This window comes from Epinephelus fuscoguttatus, linkage group LG10 (genome assembly GCF_011397635.1).
Source record: "Epinephelus fuscoguttatus linkage group LG10, E.fuscoguttatus.final_Chr_v1".
NCBI lineage: Eukaryota > Metazoa > Chordata > Actinopteri > Perciformes > Serranidae > Epinephelus > Epinephelus fuscoguttatus.
Genome location: NC_064761.1, coordinates 13,172,611 through 13,186,659, shown reverse-complemented (window position 1 = coordinate 13,186,659; position 14,049 = coordinate 13,172,611). Strand labels below are relative to the sequence as shown.

At 38.3% G+C, this 14,049-nt stretch overlaps 1 protein-coding gene across 2 annotated transcripts in view; it reads left to right on the top strand.

The window, feature by feature from the left end:
- LOC125895479 (contactin-associated protein-like 4) overlaps nt 1-14,049 on the top strand; it is a 171,025-nt gene that overhangs the window by 112,944 nt on the left and 44,032 nt on the right. For both annotated transcript variants that reach the window (XM_049587347.1, XM_049587348.1), the window contains 4 exons: nt 266-372; nt 8,751-8,870; nt 9,752-9,952; nt 11,033-11,195. In XM_049587347.1, the coding sequence (XP_049443304.1) occupies nt 266-372; nt 8,751-8,870; nt 9,752-9,952; nt 11,033-11,195 (591 nt within the window). The remainder of the gene's footprint in view (nt 1-265; nt 373-8,750; nt 8,871-9,751; nt 9,953-11,032; nt 11,196-14,049) is intronic.

Here is a 14,049-nt window from a genome sequence, read left to right as displayed (position 1 = left end):
TTTTCATACTGTGCACTTGCTCTCCACTTGACATGCAAAAAAAGGCTTGTGAAGTTTTCATTTAAGAGATTGAAACTTTTTTTTTTGTTTTAAGTCTGCTTTTATTTAGGTCCCTCCCACGCATCTGCTCATCAGAACAGGTGTGCTGAAGGCCTGCTGTTCCTTTTCATACCGACATCCGTGAGAAACTTTTTAGAGAACTTTTTTTTACGAATACTAAGGTTCCCCTTGTCTCTCTTTGTCTGTGTCTCTGTGTCTCTCTCAGGTGCTCCCCCAGTCACTGTGAACATGGAGGTAGATGTACTCAGTCATGGAGCACCTTTCACTGCAACTGCTCCAACAGCGGCTACAGAGGAGCCACCTGCCACAGCTGTAAGCACCCATCAAAAGGGCATCTACAGGTCTTTGAAATGCTTGAAGCCTCAAACACAATAACGGAAATACGAGTTATTAAAGTGTTAAAATGTGGTCAGTACTTTTTAATGACCTTATTCCCTGTCATCATTATATCACAAGGACACGTTTTAGTCGAATTAAAGCACTGTGTGAATAGATATGCACATTCCCACTCCCGATATGTCAAATACGGCAGCTTGGTTGGTGGCCCTGTCCTTCCAACGATGAGGCTCTAGGTACCCCTCAATTTCTGCTCGTTGCTTTCAAGATAAAGTTCTGTGTTCACAAAAAAATGTAGGTTTTGGCATATTCTGTAGGTTTAGGTAAAAAACTACTTGGTTAGGTTTAGAGAAAAGATGGCTGGGGTTAAAATGAACATATTTGTTACATAATTGTACATATGTAAGGAAGTTAATGAGAATGTCATGCGATGTACATTTCAGGTAACATTAAGTATGTTACATAATAAAAAGATAAAACCTAATGTTGACTTTTGGTTTCATACGAGACACAGACAGCGGTCTCCTGAGTGACAGTCCTGTGTCTATTTGACCAATCCACCACCCTACTTCCTTTCCTTCCTAAATGGACTTTCTTGTTCTTTGTACTACATTATTGCTGCAAATTGGTTGACATGGGAGTTAATGAAAAGTCTGGTGTGCAGGGGCGTAAATATAGACAGTGCAGGCAGTGTAATTGCAGTGGGGCCCCTGGGGTGGAGGGGCCCGTAGAGAGAGCGGGCCCTTGCAAGTTATTCAGATTGTCACCTTGGAAATATACCTGTGTTAAAAGATTAATGATAAAAATATATTAATATATAATATATTAATATTAATAATTTAAAAATGGTGCCATTTGCTATATATGTCCTCAAAAAGGCAAATCCATCTGCGTCATGGTTTTCTTTTTTCTTTTTCTTTTTCAAATAGTCAGTAGCTATCTAAAACAAATTATATGTTTTTTCAATATAAGTATAAAATCTATTAATATACTTTCAAAACTATTTGATTAAATGATTAATTTCTTACTATCTTTAATATTTTTTGTCAGATATGTAATGGTGATTGCTGGGTGTGTTGATCTTGTCCAAAGTGAGGTCTCTATTTGTGTCAAAACAATACATGCACATTAGTATGCAGTGGAGTCCATTGTAACTTCCTTACTGCTGGTGTGTCTCAAATAGATGCTTAAAGGGTGCCTTGTGCATCAGAATCAGAACCCAAGGGCAACCGACCAAGCTGCAGGATTTGCCCTGAGGGATGATAACAGTTTGCCTCAATAGATACAAAGATATTATCTGTTTAAAGCTGCATTAACTTTTTTTGGCCACTTGAGGGCAGCACAACAAGCTGCAAAAAACATAGTTACATGTTTTCACCTAATCTAGTTGTTATAATGAATGTGATAGCAAACAGTTAGCCATTTAAACTATAAAGACATAGAAACTTAACAGGTTGCACTCATTTTAAGTCATTTTCATGGCTACCATAAGTTCCAATATTCGCTATGCTGTTGCTCTGTTTTGGTCTCCACCAACTCCTGAGGGGGATATCTGGCTCTTTGGTTGCTAAATGGCCACTCTGTTTACTAGTTGGTAACTAACTTTTGCCGTCTGCTGTTTGGTGCTAGGTAGGTTGTGCACAGTGGCTTCATTGTGTGTTTTTGCCAATTAAATTGTAGGCAATTAAACAGAAAAACATGAGCTGAAAGATGCCAGAACACTCCGCAGTTGGGTGATAATTATTTATGGGTTCATCGCTAAGAACAACACCTTTCACGAACACTTTGTTGATTCAGCCATTGTTAAAATAAATATATTCAGAAGTGCAGCTTTTAAAGAAGTTGTGTGGTAAGGCAAGCACGATGAGACCATTTTAATTAACAGCTTTACAAAACTTTAATAACAATAATGTAAACAGCAGCAATGTCTATTTTATTATCCAATTTGGTATTTTGCCCCCTGTGCAGCCTGACATTTCACTCATGCTGCAGTATATGCTACTTTACAGATAAAGAACTGGATTTCAGATTCTACACATAATGGCTTGAGGTTTAATTATTCATATAACAAGGGAAAAGACTTGAAAAATAATGGAGAATTTATGTTCATAGATCTTGTATCTGTAACAACAAAGCAGAATTATGTTTATGCTGTGTGTCTTAACCTCAGTCTGTTGTGACTGTTAACATACAGTGCAAGCTCAGGGTAGTGAAATATTATTCCTTTCATTAGCCTGTGTTAGTTTTTTCTCGTAATACAATACAGTCGAGAACATGTTTCACACAATGTCACTATTTGAAAGGGAGGAAAAGTTCTTGTCGTTTTGGTGTTTTTGGGTCTGTCTTAGATAGCAAAATACAATAGTATACACAAAAATAGAGCTGTCATCTTTCTCCCTGTTGTCTCTGAGTGCAACATCTGATATTCGGCTGAATACCAAATGTTGGAGAGGCATCTAACAAATTGTGAATGAAGCTGTCATCGATTAATAGAGAATAGGATTAATTCAGTATTCCAGACATGTTCTCATTGCATCCGCTTTAATAACAGTGAGACCCCATGTCTCCTTGCACTTAATTTCCTTTTGTATTTTTTTTTTCCTGCTTCACTGTTTCAACACTTTAATTAGCTGTGTACAATTGGGAATAGGCTAAACTGTTGGTGCTTTATTATTCTGAGTAAATTAGATTTCCATTACATTTTAAAGTCTTAAAAGCTTTTATTATTTGCTTTGTGACACCTGCAGACGATCCACTATCTCATATCTTATTTGTTCATTTTAAATGTGTGTGCACATTTGTGTGATGTGTATGTGTGTGCATCTGTGTATGCCCAGCTTTAGCCCAGTGTAAAGTGATGTGACAGGCTGCTCTTCACTCAAGTCCCTCTGGACATGATAAGGCAGAGGTTCATGTTGAAGTAAGTTTATTGAAGTAAAGCAAATATAGGGATTTCTGATATTTGGGGACATGCATTAAGTACAAAATGAGGTTAATAAACAAACAAAAAAACCATGATGGCTCTTTTCTCCAAACTCTACATTACCTGTAGGCCTGTGGAGACTTGTAGTTAAGTTTGCACCAAATTTGATATGCTGCTTCTCAACAAATATAGCCTGCTTGATAATACATAATGCAGAAATAAAGTGTCATTGTATCCACTGAGAGGCAGCTGAAGAAAGAACAAAGGAGTCCTGTGGTAGATGAAAGCTACAATTTTCACCCACTTCAAACAGCACACATCAACCAGCACGTCGGAGCAAGTGGTGAACTTGCTCGGTACTTTCATTTTAGAGGTATGAGGTTTTGCGGCAGTTCATTTGAAAAGGTTATCATAAAATGACCCAAGTCACTTCAAACACTTACAGATCAACAGTTTTAGTAAACAAAAGTAATGACACACACACACAGGCGTATAGACAGTAGACCAGCCCATCTTCATTCTGAAGACACTGAATATGTGTATGCAGGCAAATTAATTAATGTTAATGTATTCATTAATTAAATGCAAACACATTAAAGCATGCTCAACATGTTTGAGAAGTGGTTAATGGCTGCCATCCCTAGAGCCATTAGACACCACTAGCAGTGGTGAGAGGGCATACTTGTGAGATGTCTTGAGCTATTTCTATTTCACTGTAATTGCCATATAATGCTTGACGACCCATATTTTTTTATCGTGTTGTATCAATGTTGCAGAGAGCTGTGAATTTTAAGCTGATGGCCATTATTAGTTAAGGGTTAACTAATTGACTGCTTCCAGACACAACAAAGCATAATTCAGTAAAGTCATATATCTTTTGTAGAAATGGCAACCTGATCACCAGAATAACATTTTGGCATTGTATGTTTCTGCAAATTAAAGATATGTTAAATTTGTTTCATATGTAGTGGATATATTAAACTTAAGTTTCTTTACATTGACATTTTCAGTTGTTTGTTTCAAGGTTCCATTGCCATTTTGTTGCAGTGGCAACAACTTTGGTCCATGTTTATTTTCTGTCAGCTACTAAGAAAATTAATAAAGAAAAAATTGACATGATAGTGGCAGCATTCAAATTTTGTGTTGGAGCCAGAGTTTGATGTCGCTTCTTAATTAGTTAATGGGGCAGGCACGGCAAATCACACTATAACCCATCATATCTTCATTGTTTCAACTTTCACTGAAAAATCCTTCCACAAAATTAAAAAAAACACACAATAATGTACATAATGTTGATTGATTCTTTTCATTGAAATATGCCCTTTGTTTTCCTTGTTATTGGTCTTAACTGATCATGGCTCTGTCTAGCTTCATCTTAAGCCCCTAGGGTGTAAGATAGCTAACGCTACCTGTTGTTAGCAGCAGGTAGCATTTTCAGGTGGGCTAATGTGAGGCAGCTCTATATTGTTTCCTAAAATAATCAGGAGGTGCCACAAAGTGCCAAATTATTATAAATCTGGACCTTTATCACTTACTGGTACTTCAAAGTTCGTTCATCACTGAATTAGGTTAGCATTTCGACATCGTTTAGCTAACATTAGTCTGACTACCCACACTGATTTGAAGATAACACCAAAAAGAAATGACAGAAATAAGCTCTGTGGAGGTGTAAAATATACAGACATGGAGCTGTGGTGTTGGTGAGTGACAGCAAATGTCACAACCTCACTAGCTCAATCGTTGTTATGACTTTTGTGTGCGAGCTAATAATATAGGCTAACGTTAGATAGCTAACATTAGTGAGTTTAAAACACTGAACTCGTGAGTCCAGACAGAATAATAGCCAGAGCCATTAATAAATTGATCTGGTTATAACTACAGTCTGGTCAGTGATAACAAGTCGGACCTATGTCGGACTGGCCCCTTGTGGTCGAGTATAATGTTAAGTTATCTTTGTTGGACCAAACAGGGGCTTAAGACAGTTTGGAGACCAGAAAAAGGAAAATAAATGCATATATTTTGATAAAAAAACAAATGCCAGTGTTACTTATCTTGTGTTTTTTAATGTTTACGGAAGCATTTCTCATTTAAAGGCAAAGCAACAAAGGTTTAATGGATAATATTATGATATGCCATGTCCGTTCCATTAACTTTAAAAGAACTGACACCAAAGTCTGACTCCACCTTCTTTTATGGTTTCCTTGTCACCCACTTCATTAACAAACATTCGACCAGGAAATACAAATAGGCTATGGAATCATCATGTTGTCAAGTTTTAGATGGTCTATAGGCCTACATGTTATCAGAACTTTTGTCACTTAAATTGTTAATACGATACTAATGAAATGTACAAATATAACATTGATGGTTTGCAGAAACTTAAAAAGCCAACATTTTATTCTGGCAACTGGTCTGGAGATGGAGACAGACAATGTGCAAGAGAACAGTCTAAATCAAATGGCTACCATGGGTACACTCCAATTAGTTTTACTGTAGACCACCTTCAGGCACAGTGCTGTTCTCTCCAGTAGCCAGAAAGTCAAAAAACTAATTACACATAAAAGGCTGTTTTCTGTACAAATCTGACATTAAATGCTTTGTTGCAAAAAGTTCTGTGGTAAGAGCCCTGAGGTTCCTTTATTGAACGTTGCTGTGAGAGTTTTTAAAAGTGTGGGTTGAAAAACTTTCCTCACAGCTTATTATTTTTAGTCTCAAACACAGCTATACTATAATGTCTGAAATATTTCTTTTTGTTCTAACCACTTCTAAATATTGCTATATAGGTCAGAACATTTGAACTAGAATGAAAGACTTCTTGTGAGGCTCAGAGCAAACCGCAAAATCATTTAACTCCCTCCCCAGCATTATCAGAAAAAAATGACAGAAAGGGAAAATAGAGAGGGGCAGAGAGATAGAAAGAAGAAACCAAAAAAAGAAATGAGGACTGGAAGAAGTCATATAGAGAGACAGATAAAGAGAGAGTGAGGATAGGAGCAAGACGAAGGTATACAGCAGATGAGCATGTCAGGGAAAGAGAGTGAGTCCTGAGGCAGACTGTTCTTTCTACATAAATGGATTTCAACTTAGAGACTGCCTACAGTATTTTAGGTGAGTCAAATTAGAAATTAAAGAGATTGTGGCTTTGATTACACTGCCAAGCATTGATTGAATCTTTCTACGCTCCGGTGGTGTGATCAGCTCTGGGCTGGATCAGGGCCAACTCAGGTTACCACACACGCACACACACACTGCTTACCCCTGTGTTTGATTGTTGTATTCGGGTCAAAACCTTTCTTGAGTTGTATCAGGGAACGATCTTGAAAAGTCTTTGACTGACGTGATACAATGTGGCAAACTTTCTTCCATTGTTCCTGTGACTTCTTTTCCTGCTCTATATTGTAGAGAGTGTGTGTCTTAGTCTTTGTGTACAAACATTATTTATGTAACCAGAGGGCTTTATATAATTTTTTTTCCACCTATTTCAGTTCCATAATTGCTAGTTTTTTGTTGTTACATAGCTTTTTAATTACTTGATGCCTTTTTTAAAGAATTGTTAATTTTGTTGGCCTCCACTGCTCTTTTGTTTTTTTTTAATTCAGCACTAATGCACTAATAGGGTTGGGGAGGTGTTTTCCTCTGGAGCAATTCAAACCTGCAGGGCATTCAATACAAGACAAATAGTTATCAAGCAGACATGGTCAGTGCTGGGCATGGTTTTGACTTGATTTTGACAGTTCTGGTTCATATTTTCTTCATCAATTTTAGTTTATATCAAAATCTAGTGATGATTCTCTGTGTACTACTTAAAGGGACAGTTCACACCTAAATCAAAAATACATGTGGTGGTATTCAACAGTCTAGATTGTTTTGATGTAAGTTGCAGAGTGTTTAGAACCTTGTGTCACCACACAGAAAGAAGCGGGCATACTACTACTAGCTCGCCTACACACTGATATGGTTGGTGGGTGTAGTTCAATAGAAAGAAAATAGTTCCTACATGAAATGGCTCACAACAAGGATCGTGGATTACTTTGAGTAATCGGGTCTTGATTTCTGGAAAGAGACATTGCTGCTGAGTCTTTCAAAAGGTACCATCTAGTTCCATTATATTCAAGATAATCATAATAATAATAATAATGATGAGCTTTATTTCTAAATTCATTTTATTCATTTTCTGTAAACGCTTATCCTGTTGAGCATGCCTATTCCAGCTGACATTGGGTGAGAGGCAGGGTACACCCTGGACAGGTCGCTGATTATCACAGGGCTGACATATAGAGACAGACAACCATTCACACTCACATTCACACCTACGGACAATTTAGAGTCACCAATTAACCTGCATGTCTTTGGACTGTGGGAGGAAGCCGGAGTACCTGGAAAAAAACCCATGTTGACACGGGGAGAACATGCAAAGAAAAGCAAAGAAAAATCAAACAATTAAAACAATTTAAAAAGTAGAACTATAGAATACCCAGTGACAATATAAGGTAAAAACAATAACAAAATTCAAATATGATGTGTTGAAAAAAAAGTCTGCTAAAATTATACATTTACAGCCAATATCTGCAACTCACACCAAACAATCTAGACCATTAAAAGCACTACAGGCAAGAGGGAAAATACAGTTTTGATTTTGGGGTGAACTGTCCCTTTAAGTCAGGAAAAAGTAAACATCTTGAATGTTGAAAGCAAAGTCATTTTTATTTTTGAAAAATTTTGGTGAGAAGACAACAACAAAAATGGATACTGTTTTGAAAAATGTTAGTGATCGGGTAAAAGTTGGATGTTCACTGACTGTATACTTGCTTAACAACTTGAGTGGTACAAGACATTACCATCATTATTCAGCCAATTTTCATATCAGACAGATTGCTCTTCTGTTGGCTTGGCCACATCTCCGACACATACGAAGCATAGTAGTTGTTCAGGCTGAGCACTGAAGTAGCACTCACGTTCCTTGATTGCTGTCAGCTGTCACAATATAATCATCTTATTGATGTGTCATCTGTTCACCTACCAGCTGGCTGGAAACATTCAATCATATTCAAACAAGTGTTTTATAAACTCTCAGCTTTCACCATCACTCTGCTGATTCTCTGATGCCAACACTCCCTCCTACACTAGCCCAACTTCCCCATATGTCACATCTTGGGGGTAGTTCTCCAAGCAGACTTCTTATTGCCACGCGGATTCTTTCAGAGCTCCCTTGAAAAGCAGAGCCTTTTCTGCCAAATCTAATTGTATAACCATTTGCAGTAAACTATCAATTTCTCTGTCTGTGGCTGAAATGGAGCCAGCAATGTAGACGGAAGTGTAGTAGTCCCAAACTTTGCTTTTAGGAAATGATAGGGGCAATGTTTCCTCACAAATTGGATTGTAAGAACATGTTATTATTGGTAATACCCTTTTATTGCATTTTCTTTCACAGCGAGATACGAACAGTCATGTGAGGCGTACAAACACAAGGGCAACACATCAGGACATTATCACATAGATGTGGACGGCAGTGGACCGATTAAACCCCAGCTCATCTACTGTAACATGACAGGTAACGCACAAGGACACACATCTTCACCCACAGGTACACTGTGGTCATAAAGGGATGGATACAATCAGCAACAATACTCAGGTAGGCCATGAAGTTAAAATGATGCTCAGTTGGTACTAAGGGGCCCAAAGTGTGCCAAGATAATATCCTCCACACCATTACACCAGCAGCAGCAGCCTGAACTGTTGATACAAGGCAGGATGGATCCATGCTTTCATGTTGTTTACACCAAATTCTGACCCTACCATCTGAATGTGGCAGCAAGTATCGAGACTCATCAGACCAGGCAACGTTTTTCCAATCTTCTATTGTGCAAGTTTGGTGAGCCTGTGTGAATTGTAGCCTCAGTTTCCTGTTGTTAGCTGACAGGAGTGGCACCTGGTGTGGTCTTCTGCAGCTGTAGCCCATCTGCTTCAAGGTTCAACGTGTTGTTGGTTCAGAGATGGTCTTCTGTAGACCTTGGTTGTAACGAGTGGTTATTTGAGTTACTGTTGCCTTTCTATCATCTTGAACCAGTCTGGCCATTCTCCTCTGACCTCTGGCATCAGCAAGGTATTTTCACCCAGAGATCTGGGGAGATGTTTTCTCTTTTTCAGACCATCCTCTGTAAACCCTAGAGATGGTTGTGTGTGAAAATCCCAGTAGATCAGCAGTTTCTGAAACACTCAGACCAGCACTTCTGGCACCAACAACCATGCCATGTTCAAAGTCACCTAAATCACCTTTCTTCCCCATTCTGATGCTCGGTCTGAAATTCAGCAGGTCGTCTTGACCATGTCTACATGCCTAAATGCATTGAGTTGCTGCCAGTAATTGGCTGTGTAGCTATTTGTGTTAGTGAGCAGTTGAACAACACTCTCCTCTTGCTGTCTCTCCACCAGAGGACATGGCATGGATGGTGATTCAGCACAATAACACAGAACTGACCAGAGTTCATTCGTCCCCTGAGAGAAACCAACATTCAACCCACTTTGACTATGCCTCTGAAGAGGAGCAGTTGGCAGCCATCATCAGCCAATCAGAGCACTGTGAGCAGGAACTGTCCTACCACTGCAGGATGTCCCGCCTCCTCAACACACCAGGTTAAGACTTAATCTCACTGATGTTTTCTGTTGTATTTTCTTGAGATGGGAATGCGATATATGTAAGTGTTATAATTGTGTTGAAGCTCTCTGAGTGTGCTTGTGTGTTTGAGATGGATGATGGTGTGGTGAAGTACAGACACCAGGCAAAAAGCTCTTTGCAAGGCAAGCTTTTCTGCATTCAAGGGATCTATATCTGGAACAAGAATGGAGTGGTGTGAATTGCTGATTTAGTTTAATTTAATAGCTAATTAAAACATCAATTACATTTCTGTTGTGCAATTTCTCCTCCTTACTCCGCTGCACGACTTTTTTTTTTTTTTTTCAAGTAAATCATCATTTGCTTTAGTTTCTCGGCTCTTTTTCTTATTCTCTCTTTCAAAGAAGAAAAAAAAGACTTAAATGCACACGAAATTGTGTTTACAATGGACAGGTTCACTTAAAAGCTGAATTTTTACCACTGTGCTGGTTTTCTAAATGTTAACATCTTCTTACCTTTAGTCATGTAAAAGTCAAAATTAAGTACTACACTGAAGAAAGAAGTGCATCTTGTAAAAATACTTGTGAGGGAGAGATATTTTTCATCAAGTAGCTGCCGATTTTCTGTATAATTTTAGCAGGGAAAATAGCAGTGATGGACTATCAAGGTCGAGTAGTAAAGCTGTCAGAGTTCAGTAAAGAGCAGGGACAGAAAGGTGGTGGTTTCTGTTGAAATCCTGACGAGATAGGTGCTGGAAGACACTCAGATGGAGAAAGACAGAAAGATATTCCTCAGTCCCATTTGATATTCAAGGCAAGTTCTGACTTAAACAAATATATCTACAGAATGTGTTGTGATGAAAACATCGATGAGTGACAATTCTCTGCTAAAAACGTTTTCCATTTTGTCAGTTACTGTAGGATTCATCATCTCACATCTTTGTTCAGTCATGTGAAAATGATCTCTGTTTTGCAGTATAACATTCCCCACTTTCCCCTGAAGCAAAAAAGAAAGGATTTGTCTTTTATGGTGTGTATTTGTGTGTGTGTGTGTGTGTGTGTGTGTGTGTGTGTGTGTGTGTGTGTGTGTGTGTGTTTCAGAGGGTGCTCCATTCAGCTGGTGGGTGGGAGGTCCAGCTCCAGGTCAGATTCAGACACACTGGGGCGGAGCTCTGCCGGGCAGCCGACAGTGTGCCTGTGGTCTGCAGGACAACTGTCTGGATTCAAGTCACTACTGCAACTGTGACGCTGACTACGACATATGGTACTGTACTTTATTATGTCCCTGTGTCTTTGGGTTCAAATCCATTACATAATAACTGTTCTGAAGAAAGAGTTATGAAGTTTTCCAGAACCATTCCAATGGACATAACTTTTCTAGGATGTCTAGATCAGTGATTTCCAACTGGTCCCGCAATGGGGTCCAGATTTCTTCTTAGTCATTAGAAGTGTTTGGCAAGTTACTCTCAAAATATAATTTATTACATATTACTAGTTACCTTAATTTAAAAGAAATAAGTATATTACTATATTACTCTCTCTGTAGAGTAATAAGCATTACTTTCACCAAAATGACCTCAAAAGAGCTACCAGGCATTTTAAATGGATGAGGGTTGTGTTGTATCACAGCAAGTAATCATAGCACAGAACCTCCATTTTATTACAGTTCATTTCAGGTCTGACCCGTCCATGCATTCACATACAGCGGTCACCATTTTGTAATAAAATCCTGTGCTTATATCAATAGTAGCGTGATAAAACCATGAAATAGCCTAGTCCTTTTAAAATTAATGAAAAGACTTGGACACGGAGGGTCAGACAGAGGATCAAAGTCTAATGATTATGAGATATGGATCAATATTTATGGGCCTATGACATGAAGCACAATAAACAAATATTGAGGTTAGCACAACAAACGGAATGGTGTGTGTGTCAATCACCATGACGAGCGCAAATTGATACACCAGAGCTGGAGGACCCACCTGCCGGTGGTGCTGGTCAGCTACAGCAGCACAAGAAAGAGAGTTATGCATGAGAACGGGACGGTGTGTCGGCGTTGCTCTGCAATTGTAGGGCTATAAATGGAAACATCCAACATATTCTAACATCACTTGTGTCTGTCACCGGGATGAGGGAAAAACAAACCAACGGCCATATCTTTATCCTCGTTGCTTTCAGGCAGCCTTAGGATGTAAACGCAGAACAGGATACGGTGTAGGTATATGAATGGAAACACACTGGACATGATAACACACATGATCACTGGCACCCCTCTGTAAGACAGTGAATAATGAATAGCATGGCAACACACAGAAACCTTCAGGGGATGTTTTTTTCTGTTGGCACACTGACAGAAGCAGATTGGTGTGGATCAGTGTGGATAAATGAAAATGAAAACAGTAAGTGAGAACACGTTACATGACATTGTACATGTAATAATATTACCTGAAATCCTGTTGGTAATGCGTTACATTTCTTCATTACTGCTGAAAAATACTGTAATGCGGTACCCCCAACACTGGTCATTAGTTCAAGGTCCACACTGTTTAATCTATCATACTTGCGTTTGGCCATGTTGTTTAGGTAGTTTGCTGTCTCTGTTAAGTAGCTCTCTGTTAGTCACTTACTCTACAGCAGGAAACTGCACTTCAAAATAAAAGCTCTGTGTCAGAAATATGCCATACTCCAAAATAAAGTGTGTTTTTTACAAACTTGACACATATTCCTGAGTCACTTGCAGCCTATTCAAAATGGACCTACAACCGACTTTTGGACCGCAACCCACCCATTGGGAACCACTAGTCTAGATCACTGAGTGCTGTCATCTGACTCCATCGAACTGCACAAACATATTTGATTCGATGTCTATAAGCCAATCAAAGTGTTCTACATAATTTAAAGTGGACTGCAGTAGAGCCACAACCCTTTTCTAACAAGCACGCCTGACTGTAAGGCAAGGAGGAAGTGCAAGGCACATTTAAATCTATAAATCATAATGTTAAAGTACATCAGTTGTGTTTAAAATTTTTTAAAGTAAACATGAGATGTTATTTTACATATATATACAGTATATATATGTCAAAATGTCATATGAAAGATTTACAGCTTTTAGTCGGGATCTTTTCAAAAATTAATAGGGAAATACTGTTTTAAAGGAATAATATTGTTCTGTTTTGATATTATATAGATACATTTAGCTTCTAATGCTAATCGCATTGATTATGTACACAGAATATTCATCTCTGGAGGTTTTTAACATACTTTTTTCCTGAGATACTTAAGAAATTGAGGATTTTTGGGTTGTGATGACAAATACAGTACAAATATATAAACCATGTGTTAAATGCTATGTGTGTTTTTTATGTCTGTCAGGACCTTTTATTGTCATTTTTACTTTTAGGTGGTGGGTACTGGTGGGTATAAATAATAAATAAATAATAAACCAAAACCCTGGTCACTCTCTGTCTCAAAAGTAAAAGGACAAATATCTCAACAACTAGTAAATAGATTGGCATGTAACTTGGTACAGACATTCATGTTCCCCAGCGGATGAATTATAATGACATTGTAGATTCTGACTTTTTGTTTAGCTCCATCATCAGGTCCAAATTCTAATATGTCTGGTACTTTGGTTTAGACCAAATTCAGTGCAAAACAAATGACATTCCTTTGACTGTACTTGGTGTTTGGTACTAATTGGCAAACGCATGCTAACACGCTAAATTACAGTAAGATGGTGAAGACGGTAACCATTATACCTATTGAGTGTGTAGGATGAGACATCCAGGACAAATCCCGAGATATTTAAGCATCCCTCTCTATGTTTTATCCAGTCCTGTATTCAAATCCTTTCATCCATGCTATAAGCAATTTCTGTATTTAGGTCACCTTCCCGAGTCCTGTGACCAATTCTGCAGTTAGACCCATTTTCTTATAGTGTAACCAATACTGCTACTGTCTGCATAGCCAAAGGTCCTTCTTTCTATTATCTCACTGCCTAAATCTGTGTGACTCCTACTTTATTTTTATAGACTTTCTTCTGCCGTCAATATCTCATCACATTCACTGGCACTGTGTGTGCCCACAGTCCCCGATTTATTTTTTATCAGAAATTCCAC